The sequence below is a fragment of the Rhinoderma darwinii genome, chromosome 1, assembly GCF_050947455.1.
Source record: "Rhinoderma darwinii isolate aRhiDar2 chromosome 1, aRhiDar2.hap1, whole genome shotgun sequence".
Classification (NCBI taxonomy): Eukaryota; Metazoa; Chordata; class Amphibia; order Anura; family Rhinodermatidae; genus Rhinoderma; species Rhinoderma darwinii.
Genome location: NC_134687.1, coordinates 63,594,548 through 63,617,877, shown reverse-complemented (window position 1 = coordinate 63,617,877; position 23,330 = coordinate 63,594,548). Strand labels below are relative to the sequence as shown.

The 23,330-nt window shown below is 40.3% G+C and overlaps 1 protein-coding gene across 3 annotated transcripts in view; it reads left to right on the top strand.

The window, feature by feature from the left end:
- The window catches only part of RFC1 (replication factor C subunit 1), an 80,904-nt gene that overhangs the window by 32,038 nt on the left and 25,536 nt on the right, over positions 1 to 23,330 (top strand). For all 3 annotated transcript variants that reach the window (XM_075859207.1, XM_075859217.1, XM_075859225.1), the window contains exons 5-13: positions 8,510 to 8,718; positions 8,833 to 8,910; positions 11,537 to 11,611; positions 12,461 to 12,533; positions 14,327 to 14,604; positions 15,113 to 15,217; positions 16,155 to 16,334; positions 18,023 to 18,127; positions 19,583 to 19,952. In XM_075859207.1, coding sequence (XP_075715322.1) covers positions 8,510 to 8,718; positions 8,833 to 8,910; positions 11,537 to 11,611; positions 12,461 to 12,533; positions 14,327 to 14,604; positions 15,113 to 15,217; positions 16,155 to 16,334; positions 18,023 to 18,127; positions 19,583 to 19,952 — 1,473 coding nt within the window. The remainder of the gene's footprint in view (positions 1 to 8,509; positions 8,719 to 8,832; positions 8,911 to 11,536; positions 11,612 to 12,460; positions 12,534 to 14,326; positions 14,605 to 15,112; positions 15,218 to 16,154; positions 16,335 to 18,022; positions 18,128 to 19,582; positions 19,953 to 23,330) is intronic.

Genomic DNA, 23,330 nt, shown 5'->3' with positions numbered 1-23,330 from the left:
ATGAAAAAAAAAATGGCAGCCCCCATAGGGAAGAAAAAGTTTGAAAAAAAAAGAAACACATAAACAATTTTTTTTAAAATAAAACACTAAAAGAAAATTGATCTAAAAAATTTATTTTTCGCAAAACCCATCCTTTACTGGGACTTAAAAAAAAAAAAAAAAAAGTAACAAAAAAAGGCATTATTTTGCATAAAATATATTTTATTGACCCTACACTAAATAAAAACAAAAAACCTACACATATTAGGTATCTACACGACCGTAATAACCTGAAGAATTAATCTAACTGGTTATTTGGCGTAAAACGTGAACGGGATAAAAAATAAACAAGAAAAACTGCAAAGAATCGCTTTTTCCTATATTCACGCCGTAAAAAAAATAAAAAAAGTTATGGCTGCTGAAAGGCAGAGAGGCAAAAATAGAAAAATTTAGCTGGCCTTTTCAGTACTGGTCATTAACCCCTTCAGGACCCAGCCTGTTTTGGCCTTCAGGACACAGACAATTTTTTTCAAATCTCACATGTTACTTTATGTTGTAATAACTCCGGAATGCTTTTACCTATCCAAGTGATTCTGAGAATTTTGGTCGATAAATTCTGTATTTATTTCTGAAAAACACCAAAATTTAGAGAACATTTTCAAAAATTTCCATTTTTCTAATAGATTGTAATACCACACAAAATAGTTACTATTTAACATTCCCCATATGTCTACTTTGTTTTTATCGTTTTTTTGAACGTGCTTTTATTTTTCTAGGACGATACAAGGCTTAGAACTTTAGCAGCAATTTCTCATATTGTGAAGAAAATTTCAAAAGGCCATTTTTTCAGGGACCAGTTCAGTTCTGGTCGTAAACCTTCCCGTCGTAAACAACTTCGAGATTTTAATTTTAGTTTTTTCCTCCCCACCTTCCAAAAGCCATAACGTCTTTATTTTTCCGTCCATATAGTACTATTAGGGCTTGATTTTTGCGGGACAAGTTGTAGTTTTTCGTAGCACCATTTATTTTGCCGTATAATGTACTAGGAAACGGGAAAAAAATTATTTGTGGGGTAGAAAATGAAAAAAACAGCGATTCGTCCATGTTTTTTTGCACGTCGTTTTTTACGGCATTCACTGTGCAATTAAAATAACATGTTAACTTTTATTCTGTGGGTCAATATGATTTCGGCGATACCAAATATATATATATAGTTCTTTCTATATTTTACTACTTTTACAAGTAAAAACCTAAGTGTAAAAAAGAAAATTTATTTTGTGTCACCAAATTCCAAGGGCCATAACTTTTTTTTATTTTTCCGTCGATTAAGTGGTACGAGGGGTTATTTTTTGCGGGATAAGCCGTTTTTAATAATACCATTTTGGTGTACATGCGACGGTTTGATCACTTTTAATTTCATTTTTTGTGGGAGATTAGGTGACCAAAAAATAGACATTCTGGCGTTTACAATTTTTTTTTTTACGGCGTTCACCGTTCGGGTAAAATAATGATATATTGTAATAGTTCAGAGTTTTACGGATGCGGCGATACCAATTATGTTTATTTAATTTTTTACTATGCTCTAGGGGGGAAATGGGAAAAGGGGGGTTTTTTGAACTTTTAATAAGTTGTTTTTTTTTTTTTACACCAAAAAAAAACAAACTCATTTTTACTTTTTTTTATTAGTCCCCCTACGGGACTTCAACCAGCGATCGTTAGATCGCTTGCACGATATACTGCAATACTAATGTATTGCAGTATTTCGTGATTCTGACCGGCATCTATTAAGCCCTGCCCGAGGGCGATGCCGCTCATTACTCTAAAGTGTTGGCTGTAACATACAGCCGACACCAGCATCGTATGAAGCAGGGTCACTCCGTGAGCCCGCTCCATACTTCCCCTACCCGGCTATGACATAACTGTATGTCATATGTCGGTAAGGGGTTAAGGGCCTTCTATATTAGAAAGTCCCCATAAATCACCCCATTTTGAAAACTGCACCCCTCAAGGTATTCGAATTGGCATTCACAAAGTGTTTTAGCCCTTTAGGCGTTTCACAGGAATTAAAGCAATGTAGAGGTGAAATTTACAAATGTTTATTTTTTTTGCCGAAATTAATTTCTAATACATTTTTTTCTGTAACACAGAAGATTTTACCGGAGAAATGCAACTCAATATTTATTGCCCAGATTCTGCAGCTTTTAGAAATATCCCACATGTTGCCCTAGTGTGATAATAGACTGAAGCACCGGCCTCCGAAGCAAAGGAGCACCTAGTGGATTTTGGGCCTCCTTTTTTTTTTTAAAATATATTTTAGGCACCATGTCAGGTTTGAAGAGGTCTTGTGGTGCCAAAACAGTGGAAACCCCCCAAAAGTTACCCCATTTTGGAAACTACACCTCAAGGAATTTATCTAGGGGTTTAGTTGGCATTTTGACCACACAGGTTTTTCGCTAAATATATTGGAATTCGTCTGTAAAAGTGAAAATCGTAAAACATAGACATTTTTAATTTTTACAATGAATGAAGGGAAAAAGAACCCCAACATTTGTAAATAATTTTCTCCTGATTCCCGCAATACCCCATATGTGGTAATAAACTGCTGATTGGACTAATGGCAGTGCTTAGAAGGGAAGGAGCGCCATTTGGATTTTGGAGCACGGATTTTGCTGGATTGGTTTTCGGTGCCATGTCGCGTTTGCAACGCCCTGGAGGGACCAAAACAGTGGAAACCACCCAAAAGTGAACCCATTTTGGAAACACCCCTCAAGGAATTTTTCTAGGGGTATAGTGAGCATTTATACCACACAGGTCTTTTGCAGAATTTATTAGAATTAGGGCGCGAAAATGAGTATCACAATTTTTTCCCACTAAAATGTTGCATTTTCTCATTTTCACAAGGGATAAAGGAGAAAAAAAACAACTAATTTTTGTAAAGCAATTTCTCCCGAGTACGGAAATACCCCACATGTGGTCATACAGGTTTTTTTTTTTTTATTAGAAATGAATTAACCCTTTCAGGCCTGATCCATTTTTTGCTTTCTTATTTTCGTTTGTCACCCCCTGCGTTCTTAGAACCATAACTTTTATTTTTTCGTGAGTAGAGTGGTGTGAGGGCTTATTTCTTACGGGAGGAATTGTAGTTCTATTGACCCCATTTAAAGTATCATAAAATGGACTGGGAAACTGAAAAAAAATTCTTTGCGTGCTGAAATTGGAAAAAAAATCTGATTCCTTTTTTTGGGGGTTTCGTTTTTACAGCTTTCGCCGTGCGGTAAAAACAAAAACTTTTCTTTATTCTGCGGCTCAATATAATTACGGTGATACCAAATTGATATATTTTTTTAAAAATATTATAATACTTTTACAAAGAAAAATCTATTTGTTAAAATAAAAATTGTTTTTGTTTCACCACATTCAAAGTAAATTTTTTTAATTTTTCGGTTGATTGAGCGGTGTGAGGGCTTATTTTTTGCGGGACGAGCTGTAGTTTTTATTGGTACCATTTTTTGGTGCATAAAATGTGATCAAACAGTTGTATTACATTTTTTTATGAGAGCTAAGGTGACACATAAAACTGTGATTTTGGCGGTTTAAAGGAACAGTGTCATCACCCAAAAAAATTTTCATATGTTCAAGATGTTAGTGCTTTATTAAAAACGTTTATATTTATTTGTGTGTTTGTGTTTTACTTTTTCTTATTTTTACACTTTTTCTTCCCTATGGGGGCTGCCATTTTTTGTTCCATTTCTGTCTGTGTCGATTAACGACACATACAGACATGGAATACGGCAGCCACAGTCCCATAGGGACTGCGAACGGCTCCCGTCCCATTGACTTCAGTGTACGGCGTCTGTGTGGGAACTGCGCATGCGCCGCTCCCACACAGTCCAATTCGAAATTGGCGCCGTCCGGCGCCATTTTCCTGTGGACCGGAAGTCGCGGCCGGACAGTAATATTACTACTTCCGGTCGCGGCTTCCGGATTTGTGCACTTGGACCAGCGGCAGCAAACGGAGCGGACGGGCCGGAGGGAGCCGCGGCGGCAGGAGCAGGTAAGAGATTTCAATGTATGTTCGTGTTTGTGTGTGTTTACTACTGTATGTAAACCTACTACACTGTGTGTTAGCTCAAAAAATGGCGACACACAGTGTAGGAGGTTACACCGTTCAAACCCCTCGTTTATCCCGGCACTAGCCAGGATAAAGGAGGGGGGGATGCTGAGAGCTCACTAGAGCGAGGGCTTTTAACCCAATGTTGCAATGCTGCAATTTTGGGAATAGCTCCATCTAGTGACCAAAAATGGGTAGTATTATAAATTAGAATTAATTTATAATATTTCCTGACTATTTCCTGACTCGTGAAAAAAATAAAAAAAATTTGAACAATGTTTAATCACCCACACACTAAATGTTTAATTTTTAAAAAAAAACCATGTTTTTCTGGCAACACATTCCCTTTAAATTATTTACTTTTTTACGGTGTTCACCGTGCAAGTTAAATAATGGTATATTGTAATAGTTCGGCCTTTTACGGACGTAGCGATACCAATTTTGTTGATTTTTTTACATTACTTTAGAAGAAAAATGAGAAAAGGGTTTGTTTTTTTACTTGAATTATTTTTTTTCACTACGAATAAATTTAATTCTTCTACACATTTTATTAGTTCCCTTAGGGGACTTGAACCAGCGATCATTGGATTGCTGGTACAATATACTGCACTACTAATGTATTGCAGTATATTGTTATTTTTACAGGCTTCTGTAACCGCACAATCGCTGTTCTTGTCTGTTAGTCCCGGGTGTCAGCTGAAATACACAGCCGACACCCGCAGCATATGGAGCGGGCTCAGCACGTGAGCCCGCTCCATACATCAACCCCCGCACCATGATGGGCAATTAAGTCACAGTGCGCAAAGGGGTTAATGAACAGCGGATGGTTCAAAGTGAATATTTTCCACTCATGCCATTTTAGTGCACTACATGTTGTGCCCAGTTTGTGCCACTGAAGACAAATACCTCATAAAACGTTAAGCGGGTTCTCTCGGGTATGGCGATGCCATATATGTGGGCGCAAACTGGTGTTTGGGCACGTTGCAGGGGTCAGAAGGGAGGGAGCGCCATTTTGCTTTTGGAGCGCAGATTTTCTTGGTAGTTTTTCTGTTCGGGGTTTTACTGGTGTTTCAGTTTATAATGTGGGGGCATATGTAATCTGTGCGGAGAACATCAGGGCATAATAAGAGGGTATAATAATGCGGTGAATAAATAATAATTCATAGATATGTGGCCGATGTTCACTGATAAATGGCGCCGATCTTATCTGATTTTGGAACACTGCACATTTTGCATTGTGATATTTTGAGAGCCAGAACTTCTCTATTTTTTCTTCACCGGAGCCGTGTGAGGGCTTATTTGTTGCGGGACAATCTGTACTTTTCATTGGTACCATTTTGGGGTACATGCGATTTTATTAATTTTTTTTCACTTTTTATGAAATTTTTTTGCAAGCCGGGTGACCAAAAACCAGCAATTCAGACAATGTTTTTTTAGTTTATTTTTTTTTACGGCGTTCACCGTGTGCTATAAATGACAATTTTACTTTCGGTATGATTACGGCGATACCATATGAATATAGTTTTTTTTTTTTTATGTTTTGCAGCGTTTGCGCAATAAAATCACATTTTTTTATAAAATAATTTATTTTCTGAGAGCCATAACTTTTTTTATTTTTTAGTCCAAAAAAGCTGTGTAAGGGCTTGTTTTTTGCGGGACGGGTTGTAGTTTTTATTGGTACTATTTTTGGGTACATGCGACTTTTTGATCACTTTTTATTCTCTATTTTGGGAGGAGTGGTGACCAAAAAATAGCGATTCTGGTGTCGTTTTTTTGTTTTTTGTTTTTTTGGGGTGTTCATCGTGCGGGAAAAATAACATTATAATTTTAGTCGTTTCGAATGCGGCGATACCAAATATGTGTACTTTTTTTTTTTAACGTGTTCATTTTTTTCCTATAATGAAAGTCTTCTAGGAAAAAAAAGCATTTTTTGTTTATATAACTTTTATTTTTACGCTTTTTTTAAAACCTTTTTATTACCTTTTTTTTTACTTTCAGCTTTGATCGCTGCTGGAGTACATTACACTACCTATGTAGTGTAATGTATTCTAACTGTCATTGTGACGTGACAGTCACACTGACAGGAAGCCTAGGAGGCTTCTGTACATGGCAGCCCGGAGGTCATTGTCTGGCCTCCGATTGCCACGTCAAGCATCGGTAGCCCCCACAATCACTTAGTGGGGGCTGCCGATGTGCTTCAAACCTCTTAAATGCGGCGATTCCAATCGGTCGCCGCATTTATGGCGTTAATTGCCTAAATCAGCGGCGATGGTCCGCTGACCGGCAAGACTGGTGTGTCAGCTGTCGGGGACAGCTGACCTCCCGGTTCCCGGACACTGTCCAGGAAGTACAGTTGCGGCGCAGCACAGAAATTTGGATCTAAAAACGACGTAATGATCAAGTTCATCAGTAATTGCCTGCCCTTCGGTTGTACTTTTCTGTCAAATTGTATACTTTATTTAGATGTTTCTCCATGTCTGGGAAAACAGGGTGTCCACTTATATGGCTGACCTTATACCTCCCTCTGGTGATGTCAGCCGACTTTCCGGAGTCAAAATTCTTTACTTTTTCAGTGAAACACCCACTTCTATATCATTAGACTGCGTCGCCCTTCACCAAAGTTGTATGCCGCACAGGCTTATAGAACAGGACCACTGAATACTGATTCGAATGGGTAAAGGTATAGATAAGAGATTCGGGCGTCCACATATATTTGGCTGTGTACTGTTCATTATTTCAGTCACTATTGAGTATATAAGAAGTTCCTGTACCATTAGCATGTTATTCCTTTCTTATAAATACTATCCATTAGTTTAAATCTGTATAATCGCTGCTTTATCTCTATGTTTTTGTTATCCTTTTGTTAGATTTACTTAGCATTATCCATCGAGCTGAACCTTCGGAGTACATCATTTGGCTGCAGTTCTAATTTGCGTTTATTCCATCATTGAACCGTTCATAGCGTCCTTTTATTAAAGCATTGATTTCCCACGGATGCGGATCTTAGTTCTCTGTCCGCTGGCAACTAGATCTAATATTACAGGCAAGGTTGAAGGCCCGAGGACCACATTACACGCATCTGTCAGGGATGCGTCATTCATTTTGATATCATGGCCAGATTGATAGGTGATGTTTTGTAGTCCACAATAATACTTCATACATTATCATTGTTCTGTTTTTCCAAAAAATACTGTTCAACTCTCTGGTTAGAAAAGTGATATTTATTGCTTGTAAAAGAGGCCAACTCCAAGGAATGAAATGTTGAGTTGTTTTTTCTTTTTCCACTGTCTTATGGCTTCTCGGCTGCATCAGATCTTGAGAGCTTTTATGACCTGTAACAGAAAGCTATTCCAGGAGGCCTCCATAGATTGCAGCCGTAGGTACATGATGACCTATTTTAACCATTGGTTGCCAGTACCACATCTAGACCGAGCATTGTCCGAGAGGGTTTTGGGGTAAAATAACTGCTTTATAGTGGAGGTTTATATAGCTTTCAAGGTCTGGCATATTGGGTAACAATTCTAATGTCCTTATGGTAGGTAATAGTCACCCGGTATCTGCTATCCTTGTAAATAACTCCGAATGTAGCTGACTCCAACAATGAAGTGTTTGGATTAAAATCCCAATTTTTTTTAAATTTCAACATACTAAATAATTACAGTTTTACATTTTTCTGGATCTTTAAAGGTGTAGCCCATCAGGGGACTGACCCACTCTGAGCCATGCAGCTCTAGCGGATTTGGGTGGTCCATGTACTATCTGAATGGCCGCCACTACATTTTCCTTGCAGTGGCCATTACAAGGGAAATGCCTGGCTGTCCGCAGCCTAGGCGTATCCTAGATGAAAGCAGTTGTCTATGATGTAATCGTAGCCTTGAAGAGGTTTACACATAAGACATTTATAGCATATCCACAGGATCTCAATTTGTGTATTGTTTGATGTTTTTTATCAGTGTTTTGTACTTTAAAGTCTAAGGCTATGAATAATATTCAGAGTAATAATCATAAGTTAGAAATGCGTCAGCTATTCCTTCAGATGTAACCCAGATGTTTTAGTTGTTTTAATAAAGAAGTCGTTTTGAAGTCGTGGAATACTTCAGTGCTGGATGTTTTTTTTTTTTTTTTCTTTTTGCCTTGTCTCTCAGATTTCCATCTGCTGCATCCAACTTGATTTACTAATGGATATGTAGTAGGCTGGTCGACTTGCTTTAGTGCTCAGTCTTTCAGACTTCTGCCAGTTTCTAGAAAGGACGTAGATGTCCGAATTCTACTCCTGACAACCATATTAGTCTTCCTGGGGCTCCGTTTTCTATCACCTGGTCACCCAGGGGGGTTTCTCCTTCTTTATACTGTATGCCTCCTGAAGAAAATCTTGTTGCACTAATTTTCTATTAATTTTGTTTATTATTCTGCTTTTAGATGAGGAAGACTTTAGTTTTTTGAAAAAGCCCAAGAAACCCCCAAAAAATGGAACTGCTGTTGTTTCTCCTCCTGTAACTGCTAACAAAACCCAGGTACCAGCCAAGGTTAAAACGCCAGAAAAACGGGTCTGTACATCAGTGATAGATTTCTTTGGAATGGACAACGTTAAGCGATCTAACAAGAAGCTTGTGGGAACCAAGAAAGAAGTAAGTCAATCCTTGTCACTTCTTGTGTTTTTGTTTGTACTGGGGTTTACATGGTCGGTCTGTCTGTCCGTCTAGTTTTAAGCATTTTACTGTTTTTTGTTTTTCACCTAACAGCCCCATAGAAGTACAGATAACCCTATGATGGTTGATGAAGCTATTGCTAAACAGCTGCAACTTGCTGAGGATGAAGAAGTGAGTAGGATAATTTTGCAAGAACAGCATTTAAATCGGAAATTACTTCTACACAAGTTGGTATGAAAAAATGTCTTAGCTCTGGGAACCGCACCAATCTCCAGAACAGGGCCAACCTGACCCGCCTGGTGAGGCAAATGCCACTTTTAGGTGTAGAATGAATTTAGAGGTGGGCGCGCACGTGTGTACAGCTCTATCCATTCATTCCTGTGGAAAATAGCCGAACAAGCAGGACATTTATGGCATGTTCTGTGGATATACCCTACATATTTAGGTTGAGAAAAACCCTTTAAGGCCGAACTAATTTTACTTTACATTTTTTTTTATTAATGTGGCTTTCTTATTGGGCAGTAAATCTTTTTCTTGAGATGTGCATGTGGAAAACTCCTAAAGGAAAGGTACCGTCAAGACAGGTAATAGAAACCCTATGTGCCACCCTGTGCGAGGTCATGGCGTAGGCATTGTCTTGTTCTATAGTCTTCTAGTTTGTAAGCATTCTCCATTTTTAACCAAATGTTTGGTTAGATTTTGTGTCTCTAGCCCTTTAGTGGCCGGCCTTATTGACCAAGTAAGTTTGTCAGCTTTTTCATTGTCACATACAAAGAGCCGTAACTTTAGAGCTTTTCAGTCTACATAGATGTATAAAGGCTTGTATTTTTGCGGAATGAGTTCTATGTACCCCAAAATGGTGCCGTTAAAAATACAAGTGATTAACGGTTTATTAACTTTTCTTTATGGGGGCAATGGAAAAAGTACAGCAGCTCCGCCATTACTTCTTGCGTTTTATATTTACGCCATTCACCATGTGGTGTCAATAACGTGTTCTCTTTATTCTATGGGTTGGTACGATTATGGAGATGCTTTACTAATATGTATATATTTTTTTATATTTTACTACTTTTGCACAATAAAAACACTTTTTCAAACCAAAATAATTTGTTTTGAATCGCTGCGCTCCAAGAGCCATAACTTTTTTTTTTTTTTTTTTTGTCACAAAAAGTTATGTGAGGAGTCCATTGCTGTCAATCCATATACAGTGATCTTCTGATCGCTGGTTAGTAGAACAAAGCATTACAATTCATAACCGTGTAAAGCGGACAGGTAGTCCGGTAGACTCTGGCACAGTATAGTTAGAAATACAGCCATGGCAGGGGCCCTTGGCGGCTCGCATTTGCATGCCACCGATGGGTGAAAAACAATTCTTCATGGCAGAACAGATGACCGAGACCATCTTACTAAGAAACTAAGAACTTTCATAGGCCTAAAGAGAAAAAAAAAGGGGTTTCTAGTTGCTATGGGCTCCTGGGAGTCATCTAGGCCTGGTATAAATGCTACAGTAGTAGTAATAACCAATACCATCCAAATATTTTGCTGCATGACCAATAAAATATTCCGGCATCCATCAGAACCAATGCTATTAATACCACTAACAGTGCTTGTCATTAGTCCGCATATATGAGACGTAAGATTGTAGGTGGTTCCTATCGAAATTTGGGGGATCCACTAACAAAATTCTGATGTATTTGACTATAATGACATGCTTGCTCTTTTCGCTATTCTGGTCACATTGAATCATACTGGTAGTTATAACACCCCCGTATACAAACTGCTGCCCATCTCCTTTATTATGGGTTACAAATCAAACCTTGTCAGTCTAACAAATAGGTTCTTTTCACAGACCTGTGTGATTTCCAGGTGATTAAAAATATGATGAATCTCCGCCAAGACTAACACGTTTACAGCTTGAAGGGACTTTGAGTTTTCAGTACTGATGTTAATGACAGATGGCCCGGAGCTAGGACTCATTGGGCAGCTCCGCTTTTGGATGGGTCATGATTAGGGCATGGTTTTTTATATATATATACACACACACACACACACACATGCTTTAATCTTGTCTTTCTTCGTCAATCTGATTAGAGCAGTAAATAACTTGAAGCTGACTTTGAATGGCAATGACAACTATTGCCTAACGCCTCATGCACACGACCGTGTGTGCTGTCTGTGTCCCGTCAGTAATCCAAGGAAAGATAGGACATGTTCTATCTTTCCTCGGAGACTTGGACCATTTTTCACGGACCCGATTCACCCGCTAAAGTGACTCCGTGAAGACTATCGGGTGCCACTCGGATGCCGTCAAAAATGGCCCGAGTGGCACAACGGTCGTGTGCATGAGGCATAGGTCAGTTGTTGGCAACATAATTTTATTTATGAATCTTTTGGTGAAACCTAGTGAGCATATGTATCTTCATTTCTATTGTTTTACTTCGTATTGTAGTAAGGAATCGTAGAAGTTCTAGTAGCAGCAGCCACTCCAGCTACCTCAGCTTAGTTGCTATGGGCAAAATTTGCAGTTTTTTTGGATGACGCAGGCCATCTCTGTATGTTCATCCTCTGCTGCCGAGCACAACCCACAGCAGAAAGTATGATATCTCTTTGTTTTAATCAGACAAGTCTTCTAATTGGCTATCTCCATCCCTCATCTCTTATTATTCTGGAATACCGTCTAGTTCTGTACTAGAAACAAGTGCCACTGGATTGGCAAATTGAAAGGAATTTTACTATAGCAGGTTTTCTTCATGTGTAAAACTTTTAAATTAACTTTTGCCTTTATCTTTGTTTGTAGTTGGAAAGACAGCTCCACGAAGATGAAGAATTTGCTAAGACACTGGCCATGATCGATGATGTACCTAAAGATAAGGTATCTCACCCCATCGTACAGCCTGTTGAGAATAATAGATCAGACAGGTTGGATTTTTCCTGTCCGTTTCTAATTTCCCGTGACAAATAAAGAATCAACCGTTTTGTATAGTCGAGCCAAATGTGCATGTTTGAGAATTGAATATTTCATCTGCACCCTGAAATATCTTGTCAATTATTTTATGCCTATGGACACTTTTCGTTTTACGCACAATGTGCTATTTTGAACGACCAAGTTTTACTTCAATAGTTATGTTCATATTGATACTTTTTGTAGACTGCCATTGATGTTTAAAGGGGTTTTACAGTAACAAAACATTGATGGCCTATCCTCAGGATAGGCCATCAATATCTGATCAGTGGGGTCTGATGGTCGGCACCCCCGCCAATCAGCTGTTTCGAATGCTCCTTCCCCTTCATTGCCATTACTTCTCAATACTGTCGAACGCCGACACACTTGGAGTGGTGGTTCACCGTATTACAGCCTTCTCCCATTCAGGTGAATATGGGAGAAGGCTGTAATCCTGTGAACCGCCGCTACAAATCTGTCGGCATTTAACAGTATTGAGCAGCATAAGTGATAACGGGAAAGCAGCACGAGCGACGCAGTCGATTCAAAACAGCTGATCGATGGGGGTTCTGAGAGCCGGACCCCTGCCAGTCAGATATTAATGGCCTTTTCTGTGGATAGGCCGTAAGTTTTCTCTCTCCAGACAGAGGCTGATTTATTTACACACCTGTATAAACTAGTTAATTTTGAAAGCTTTTACATTTTCCAGATTAGTTGAACAGACAAATCCTAAATCCAGACATCTGCTTTATTAATGGCTAACTTTTCTAATTTATTTAGGCACAGAGAAACGAAGAAAAGAAGACCTCTCCAGTATCTAAAAAAAGCCAGGCAAGAGCTGAAAAACCTTCAGGTACCAAATGTAAACCAACCGCTACATGGAAGATCACTGAAGGGACCTGCCAACGGGAAAACCGAGCCATTAGCGGGAAATATTTGTATCAACTAGTGGAACTAAAGTGCCAATAGGGACTGATCAGACTATAGATCCTGCCTTCTGATTGGTTTTGCTGGGAATCTCTACTGCTTTTCCATTTTAGTTGAATAAAATCCATTAAGAGTAACTACTTCTGGTGGCTAAAGATGATCACTATCAGAATTGTGTGTAATACCACCCTCCAGAGCGAAATAATGAGCCTAGTTCTGCTTAAACTAAGGCAGCATTCACATGTGGTGGCGTTGCATTTTGACTAGCACATATATTACTTCTGCGGCCAGATACATCTAGGGAACTATTTTTTAGTATTACTGCCCAGGACATTCCCTTGAGACTCAAAGCAGTCACATATTAATAACTAAAAAATCTACAGAGCTGCTGTAGATCCGCTTCGGCCCATTTCAACAGCATCACAACTATTAAAGCATACGGACTACAAGTTTTCTGGGATATTGAGGAATTGCGGTTTGTGTAATTCCTAACATCCGGTTAGTAGAATTGCCGCCTTTATGACTAGTAGTCATCCGTAATGGGAAAATGACATCTTCGACTTAGAAGGCCCATCGGCAGACATTAGCTGTTTTATGACCGTGTGTCTTCTATGTCATAGATATATATCGTATACAGGATGCCGTAAATTGTGTCTCCAACCAAGTCTTTGGTCAATTTCTTAACACATAAGTGTAGCTTTACCAATGGTGACTGACACTTTTATATTCTTAAATAGGACTGCCTGTGAATGAATGACATAGATCAGTGGTTGTTAGTATTGGAGCTCTTGTGAGTACTGGGGATATTGGTGCTGATAGTTGAAGGTAACCCTCCTCTTTCCGTTTAGGGGCAGTATGGCTGTTAACTTACGGTGTAGGCAGTCTAAAATTTCTGGTAAAGTTATTCAGTTGGAGTGGTGAATACGGAATGTGGAACGTAGTTATCCATTCACAACGTATTTAGGGAAGCATACAGTCCTGGGGTAATGATCAGCCCCAGCAGTGAAGAGTGCAGGCTACCTTTTACCCTCAGGGGTCATCTCCAATCTATTATGGTTTATTATTCGCTTGGATTCTATTCTTTGCTATACAGTCAGGGCCACTGACACCTATTGAATGCCACTTACCGGAGAATGTCAAAGCCCCTATTGTAATGCGTAGAAATCCCACACTTAGGGGTTATGTGTCATATTTGTACCATTAATGTTGAGTTGGAAGTCGTGTACCCCAATTTTTAACTTTTTCTACTAGTTGTAGTTGCGTCCTAACATCCCAGTTATATTAAAAGCAATACATATCCTCAATAGAGAAGCTCTGGTAAAAGCATCCACGTCCCAGTGTTCTTTTTCATTAATATTTCATACTCCATTTATTTGCTTATTTTTCTTTTGCCTCCATGTTCTCAGCAGCCTCAATATGTTCAGGCCATTGCTTAGCAGCAATACCTTCCGCTAGCAAGTGACACAGTGCTTTTGTTTCTACCCCTATACATTAAAGGGATTTTCCCTTCTGTCCGGATATATCGGTGGGTTAGTTGGTTGTGCGCTACAATGTCCATAATATCTGCCTAGAAGTTGTTCTGCAGTCCTGAGATTGAGTTACAGAAATCTTGTGCACTTTAGAGAACACCACAGTTACGTTGTTCTGGGAATTGATCGGGATCATCATGTACTCCCTTTTCTATCTTAAGGTTCCTAAATGCACTTTCTAATTTTGTAGCCAGGACAAAGAGCCAGACCGATACATCAACAGCAGTTAAGAAGGAAAAGGAAAGCCAAGAGGAGACCAAAAAGACTTCACGTCCACAGTCTGAAAGTTCATCTTCAACCAAAGGAAAGTTTTCTCCAGTCGAGAGCAGCTCCAAGCTAGCTCTGATGAAAAGGAAGGATGAAGTTCAACACAAAGAGGTTGAGATATCCAGTCCGGTTACTAAAACCAAGGTCATATCTCCAAAGAAGGAAATGATCACACCTGTAAAAGCATCTAAAAAATCAGAGGTATGAGTATTACACTTTATTAACACGCCAATGAATGCCGCTTATCTATGGTCATTCTACTAAAATAGTAAGAGGTCATGTATAAACAACAGTTACTCTCGGTGGCAGATTAACGAAGACTGGAGTGACTTAGTCTTGGCTTGCTGCTCTGTGCACGCACGCCTTTTAATAAATCAGTCACTTCTTCCCACTGGCCGTCACCTCGGCCATGCGCGATAATCATAGCCTCTACCTTGCTACACCCAACAGAGTGAAATCTACGCCAGCTAGGAGCTGACGTAGATTCCACTATAATTTACGCCAGTATTGTGGTGAAGATTATAATACATTTGTTGGCTCACTGTAGCCACACCCCCTTTTGTGCACAGAAAATTGCGACTTTTGTGCCTATTTGCAACTATTCTACATCCTAAAACTGATGTAGAAAGGTTAATAAATTCCCCCCTTGGTGTTTTATAAAAAAAAAAAAATTGTATGCTCGAAAATAAAAATTGACTTTGTTCTACAGTCCAGTCCTGAAGACTCTGAGAAGAAGCGTGGTAATTATACTGCTTATAGGAATTACCTGAATAGAGAAGGCCCTAAAGCTCTTGGATCCAAGGAGGTTCCCCAGGTAAGCGAGAGGCCTTGGCAATTTATGACTCAATATACCGTATGTCTGATTAGTCGAGTCCAATCACTGGATCCTTTACCAATCTAAAGAACAGGGATGACGACCTCCCGTTCCCAGGGGAGTGGACACGAATTCACAGTCCTTCTTTCTGAAGTATATGGGATATAAAAATACAGACAAGTGCGTTCAGCTGATTCCATACCTCATATTAACCTTAACAGAGAATTACCATTCAACAGAACCCTGTTCTCGAGATTGGTGGGGGTCTTAGCAGTCGGTTTCTCAGGCAGTTATGGCATATAAAGTCAAGAATAGTGGCCATTTATTATATGCTTGCTGCATAAACCATTTTAACTGTATTTTACGGGTTCTTCTGATTGTGGCGATATCATCTATGTATTTTTTTTTAAATGTGAATTATTTTTTCTTAACAGTTGTGCTCGGGAACTTGAAGGTGCGTTCACTGTACATGATGCTTTGGAATACTTAGTATATGGGCTAATAAGCTCTATGGCAGACCTGGGGGCCTTTGGTAGGCCCCCGGCTGCCATGGTTACAAGTTTGCGCCCTGCGGTTGCATTGGGTCTGTTAATGGTCCGCAAGAGGAAGCCCCTTCTCTCTGTCAAACTCCCTAGATGCTGAGGTCGCTATTGACTGCTGCATTTAAGGGGTTAAACGGCCGGCTATCTGATGTTTCTCTGTTGTTGCCCTATGTTTATGTATACTTTTCCAGATACAGTTATTTGATGCATTAGAGAGCCCCTGCTGAGAGACGGGAGCAACACCCATACCGGACCTGCCACTGTATTTACGAATACCAATGTTTAATAAGTTACTATTTGTGTTGTATGGATTGTTCAGTATCTATAAAAATGTTATTTATTAACACGTTTCTGTAAGATGACATGTCAATTATTCTTGTGAAAATTCATGTTAGGGGGCAGATAACTGCTTAGAGGGCCTGACGTTTGTCATCACTGGGGTCTTGGAGTCCATAGAGCGAGACGAGGCCAAATCATTAGTGGAACGCTATGGGGGCAAAGTAACTGGAAATGTCAGTAAGAAGACCCACTACCTCCTCATGGGCCGTGATGCCGGAGAGTCCAAACGGGAGAAGGTAAAATACAGGGATGAAACCTACAGTGTATGTCAAGTGGTAATACAGTGACAAGACTTATAATAATGATTGCCAACTGTATGTCACTGAGGTATGTTGCATAAGAAACCTGATTGGCTGCCATGGCGGCACTGTACTTTTATAAATTTTGATTATTTCATATTATAATATTGAGTGGTTTGGACCCACAGACTACTCTGCCCTATACACCGACCAGCAATAATAGTAAAACCACTGAAATGTGAAGTGAATAACATTGATTATCCTGTGACAATAGCGCCTGACAAGGGGTAGGGTACATTAGGCAGCAAGTGAGCAGTCAGTTCTTGAAGTTGATGTGATGGAAACAGGAAAAATGAGCAAGTGTAAGGATCTGACCGACTTTGACAAGGGCCAAATTGTGATGGCCAGACGACTGGGTCACAGCATCTCCAAAATGGCAGGTCTTGTGAGCCCGGTATGCAGTAGTCCGTACCTACCATAAGTGGTCTAAAAAGGACAACAGGCTAAAGGTGCCCAAAGCTCATTGATGCAAATGGGCAGCGCAGGCTAGCCGGTCTGGTCCAATCTCACAGAAGAGTTACCGTAGCACAAATTGCTGAAAAAGGTAATGCAGGGTATGATCGAAAGAGGTGGCAGAACACACAGTGCATCACAGCTTGCTGCAGGCTGGTCAGCGTGCCCATGCCGACCCTGATCAACAGACTAAAGCACCTACAATGGGCGTGTGAGCGTGAGAACCGGGCCATGGAGCAATGGAACAAGGTGGCCTCGTCTGACGAATAACGTTTGCTTTTACATCATGTGGATGGCCACGTGCATTGCTTACCTGGGGAAGAGATGGCACCAGAATGCACTATAGGAAGAAGGCAAGTCGGCGGAGTCAGTGTGATACTCTAAATAATGTTCTGCTGGGAAACTTTGGGTCCTGGCATTCATGTGGATGTTTCTTTGACACTTACCACCTACCTAAACAATGTTGCAGATCCAGCATACCCCCTTAGGGCAATGGTATTCCCTAATGGCAATGGCCTCTTTCAGCAGGATAAAGCACCCTGGCACACAAAAAAATTGTTCAGGAATGGTTTAACATTCCATGTGAAATCCTATTTTCCCGTTTCACCTGGTTTATTAAATTACAGGCTATCTTTTTGCCAGGTTTGGCTATACAAAGAAATCTATGTATGATGTCCGCTAGCAGCGAAGAATTATTATTATTATTTTTTTTTTAAAGTATGTCGGATACATTTTGATATAATGGGGCCAAGGGCTGCTCCAGAGAACAGTGCTGACTCTGAAGGCATTAACGTGTCCATATATTACATGACACCCATTTATTACTTCTACAAATTTCTAACATCTAAGGGCAGATTTACTAAGACTGGCCGCTGTGTGCAGCGTGAATGCGTCAAGAGTTGCAATTTTTATTTTATTTATTCTTTACGTAAATTGCTACTTTTGATGCTTTGCAGCTTTTCCACTCCAGAAAAGTGACGTAGGACATTTGCTAAATTCTGTTCTATGTGTGTGTGCTCTTGCAGTTGTGGAGGCCGGGCGCCTTTAGGAAGTATATTAGAAGCTGTCTATGGAGGAGTCCTACATAATAATAATTTCTAATACTTTTCGTCTCACGCATTTCAGTTTTTTATTCTATAATTGAGCTTTTCTAATGTCTTTCTGCTCTACAGGCAGAAGGTTTTGGAACAAAGATTATTGATGAGGATGGTCTGTTTGATTTACTTCGCTCTTTACCAGGAAAGAAATCAAAGTACGTTATAGCAGCAGAAGCGGAGGTAAGTGCAGCAGAAGTACCCGGTACATTTTATAATGAATCGTGTATCAAAAATGGGATTTGTAGATTTTACTTTGAGTTAAGATTTTGGCCATGTCATCCGATGAGATTATTAGAGTTCTAGTACAGTCCGCAAAATAGAAGTTGTGTCCTCCATGGCCAGATCCCTCTATATATTCTCTCTACATTATATTTTTGCAAATGAACCCCCTATCCGTTTCACCTTAAAGTCAATTCTCATAGACCTGTCAGAAGATATTGAGGGGGGAGATTGGGTGCTAAGATCCCAGTGATTGCTAGAACAAAGGGGACACCGCGCTGTTACAGCTCCTGCCGATCTCAGACACCGCCTGTAATGACCTAACAGTGCTACTTGCAAGGTAGAAGTCGCAGAGCTCCTTCATTTTAGTAGTGGTTAAACCCCCACGATCAGTCTTTTATGGCATATGACCAAAGATGGTATATGCAAGGTTTACCACTGTTCTGGGGTATCCGCTTTAGGCCCCATGCACACGACCGTATTTTTGTCCACCCGTAAATACGGGTCCTTGGTCACATGTATTCGACCCGTATTGCACCAGTATTTACGGACCCGTGCCCGTAAATACGGGTCCAGTGTCACCCGTATTCCACCCGTATTTACGGGGGACGTTTTCTCTGCAAAATTACACTGCAGTAATCGGCAGCCATTCTCTCTATCAGTGCAGGATAGAGAGAAGGGACAGCCCTTTCCGTAATAAAAGTAAAATAAATTCATACGTACCCGGCCATTGTCTTGGTGCTGCGTCCCTCTCTTGACATCCAGTCCGACCTCCCTGGATGACGGGCAGTCCATGTGACCGCTGCAGCCAGTGATTGGCCTGTGATTGGCTGCAGCGGTCACATGGGCAGTAACGTCATCCCAGGAGGCCGGACTGGAGGAAGAAGCAGGGAGTTCTGGGTAAGTAGGAACGTCTTTTTTTTTTTATTTTATTTTTTTTACAGCTTTATATTGTGATCTGCAGTCACTGTCCCTGGTGCTGAAAGAGTTACTGCCGATCGTTTAACTCTTTCAGCACCCTGGACAGTGACTATACACTGACGTCGCCTAGCATTGCTCCTGTAATCACAGGTGCACACACGTAGTCACCCGTAATTACGGGAGCCCCATAGACTTCTGGGCCTGCCCGTGCCGTAATTACGGCCTGAAATAGGACATGTTCTATATTTTTCAACGGCACGGGCACCTTCCCGTAAGCATACGGGGAGGTACCCGTGGCCAATAGAAGTCTATTACGGGCGTTTTTACAGTCGTGTGCATGGGGCCTTAGACCAAGCTAGACTTTCTGCATAGGATAATTAATATCTTGTTCTGGTTGGAGGAATAGGTCTTCGTTGTGACTCCCTGGATAATTGAAGATTATGTGCTGTTTTTAGTTACATGTCATCATCTGATATTGTTTTGTCTGCTATTCAGATGAAAACCAAAGTTAAAGCCGAAAAGACCCCGGAGAAGGTCGCCAAAAAGCCTAGCCCAGTAAAGAGGACGCTAACTCCGGAGAAGAAAGAGTCACCAAGAGCAAAGAAACTAGCGAGCGAGGAGAAGACAAGTGATGAATGGAAGAAGACGAGCATAAAACAGGAGGACAAGCCTAGCTCTGTTAAATCATTGGACTTACCGCCAGTCAATGGCAAGACAGACTGTTTACTTTGGGTAGATAAATACAAGCCAACTTCTGTAAAGGCAATCATCGGACAGCAGGGAGAACAGAGCTGTGCCAACAAACTTATCAGGTGGCTGAGGGACTGGTACAAGAATCACTCTACTGATGAAAAGAAACCTGCTGGTAATGGGCATTTTGTTTCGTGTCAATCGGGCATGCACTATAGTGTGACATGTTCATGTAAATGGGGGTGTATTGTTTGTATCCTGTATATACATTGGGGGTCATGTTTACAATCTAGCACAGATCTGTACTCCAAAAAATGTCCACAACCCAAATCTCAACTTTCATTACCAGTGAAATATTAAAGTTTAGGTTTTACCAAACTGTAGTTAATGCCATTAACATCACGGGTAACCAGGATCAGTAGAGAGGATGTGTGTCCAGGTCGGCATGAAAAGTTACACTTTCTAAGGCCAAATATACACGATGCGTATAACGTGCGGATTTGCAGCGCAGATTTTCCTGTGGCAACTCCACAGCATAATACAGTGCCAGTTAAGTAAACTAAATTCCAAGTAATCAGATCTACATGTTGCAGAGTTTTTCTGCAGTTAAATTGACCTGCAGTGTGTGTTTTAAAATCCACAGCAGGTCATTTTATCTTGCGTTTACGTCTCAAGATTGTAGCTGACAAGTATATATATTATCTATCGAATCATTCTATCCTATCTATCCTATCCAATCTATCCTATCTATCCTATCCTATCTATCCTATCGATCTAATGCATCCATCTAATCTATCTTTCCCGTTCAGTACCAAGCTCATGTTGGCCTTCAGGACCAGCCCCATTTTTTTCAAATCTGACATGTCGCTTTATGTGGTAATAACTTTGGAATACTTTTACCTATCCAAGCGATTCGGAGATTGTTTTCGGGTGACATATTGTACTTTATGTTAGTGGAAAAATTTGGTCGATTTAAATTCATTGCTTATTTGTGAAAACCTCCAAAAATTAGAGAAAATTTTAAGAAATTATGATTTTTCTCAAATCTGCTTGTAAAACAGATAGTAATAACACACAAAATAGCTACTAATTAACATTTCCCATATGTCCTACTTTATGTTGGCATCGTTTTTTGAAAGTCCTTTTTTTCTAGGACGTTACAAGGCTTAAAAATTTTAGAAATTGCTGCTAAACTTTAAGACAATTTAAAAAGGCTATATTTTCAAGGACGAGTTCAGTTTGGAAGTGGTTTTGAGGGCCCTATATATTAGAAACCCCCATAAACACCCCATTTTTAAAACTACACCCCTCAAAGTATTCGAAGCAGAATTCAGAGTGTTTTAACCCTTTAGGTGTTTCACAGGAATTGAAGCAAAGTAGAGGTGAAATTTACAAATTAAAAAAAAAAATTTGCCTAAATTTTTTTTTTTTTTCTGTAACACAGAAGGTTTTACCCGAGAAATGCATCTCCATATTTATTGCCCAGATTCTGCAGTTTTTAGAAATATCCCACATGTGGCCCTAGTGTGGTAATGGACTGAAGCACCGGCCTCAGAAGCAGGGGAGCACCTAGTGGATTTTGGGGTCTCCTTTTTATTAGAATATTATAATATATTTTAGGCACCATGTCAGGTTTGAAGAGGTCTTGTGGGGCAAAACAGTGGAAGCACCCAAAATATTGACCCCATTTTTTAAACTACACCCCTCAGGGAACTTATCTAGGGGTATAGTTAGCATTTCGACCCCACAGGTTTTTTGCTAAATTTATTTGAATTCGTCTGTGAAAATGAAAATCTACTTTTTTTTCTGGCAAAACATTAGAATTTTCTAATTTTTGTAAGGAATAAAGGAGAAAAATCAACCCAACATTTGTAAAGCAATTTCTCCTGATTACGGCAATACTCCATATGTGGTAATAAACTGCTGTTTGGACCCACGGCAGAGCTCAGAAGGGAAGGAGTTCCATTTGGATTTTGCAGCTCAGATTTTGCTGAATTGGTTTCTGGGGGCCATGTCGCATTTGCAGAGCCCCTGAAGTACCAGTACAGTAGAAATTCCCCAGGTGTAATCCCATTCTGGAGACTATACCCCTCAAAGAATTAAATTAGAGGTGTAGTGAGCATTTTGATCCCTAAGGTTTTTTTATAGGTTTTATTGGAATTGGACTGTGAAAATGAAAAAAAATGTGTTTTCCAATAACATGTAGATTTAGCTCATAATTTTACAGGAGAAAAGACACCCCAAAATTTGTTACACAATTTCTCCTGAGTAGGGGAATACCCCATATGTGGTTGTAAACTGCTGTTTGGACACATGGCAAGTGTCTAAAGGGAAAAAGCGCAATTTAGTTTTTGGAGTGGAGATTTTACAAAATTGTTTTTTGGCTTTTAGAGTGCAGCTTTTGCTTGGTATTCGTTTTGTTTAGTGTTTTACTGGTGTTTGTTTATAATGTGGGAGCATATGTAAGCTGGGCGGAGTACATCAGGGTATATGTAAGCTGTGCGGAGTACATCAGGGTATATGTAAGCTGGGCGGAGTACATCAGGGTACATGTAAGCTGGGCAGAGTACATCAGGGTATATGTAATCTGTGCGGAATACATCAGGGTATATGTAATCTGTGCGGAGTACATCAGGGTATATGTAAGCTGTGCGGAGTACATCAGGGTATATGTAATCTGTGCGGAGTACATCAGGGTATATGTAAGCTGTGCGGAGTACATCAGGGTATATGTAAGCTGTGCGGAGTACATCAGGGTATATGTAAGCTGTGCGGAGTACATCAGGGTATATGTAAGCTGTGCGGAGTACATCAGGGTATATGTAAGCTGTGCGGAGTACATCAGGGTATATGTAAGCTGTGCGGAGTACATCAGGGTATATGTAAGCTGTGCGGAGTACATCAGGGTATATGTAAGCTGTGCGGAGTACATCAGGGTATATGTAAGCTGTGCGGAGTACATCAGGGTATATGTAAGCTGTGCGGAGTACATCAGGGTATATGTAAGCTGTGCGGAGTACATCAGGGTATATGTAAGCTGTGCGGAGTACATCCGGGTATATGTACGCTGTGCGGAGTACATCAGGGTATATGTAAGCTGTGCGGAGTACATCGGGGTATATGTAAGCTGTGTGGAGTACATCGGGGTATATGTAAGCTGTGTGGAGTACATCGGGGTATATGTAAGCTGGGCGGAGTACATCGGGGTATATGTAAGCTGGCCGGAGTACATCGGGGTATATGTAAGCTGGCCGGAGTACATCGGGGTATATGTAAGCTGGCCGGAGTACATCGGGGTATATGTAAGCTGGCCGGAGTACATCGGGGTATATGTAAGCTGGCCGGAGTACATCGGGGTATATGTAAGCTGTGTGGAGTACATCGGGGTATATGTAAGCTGTGTGGAGTACATCGGGGTATATGTAAGCTGTGCGGAGTACATCAGGGTATATGTAGGCTATGTGGAGTACATCAGGGTATATGTAAGCTATGTGGAGTACGAAGAAGGTAGGAGGTAGGATCCAGCGCTCGGTGTAGTTAAAACGGATATTCT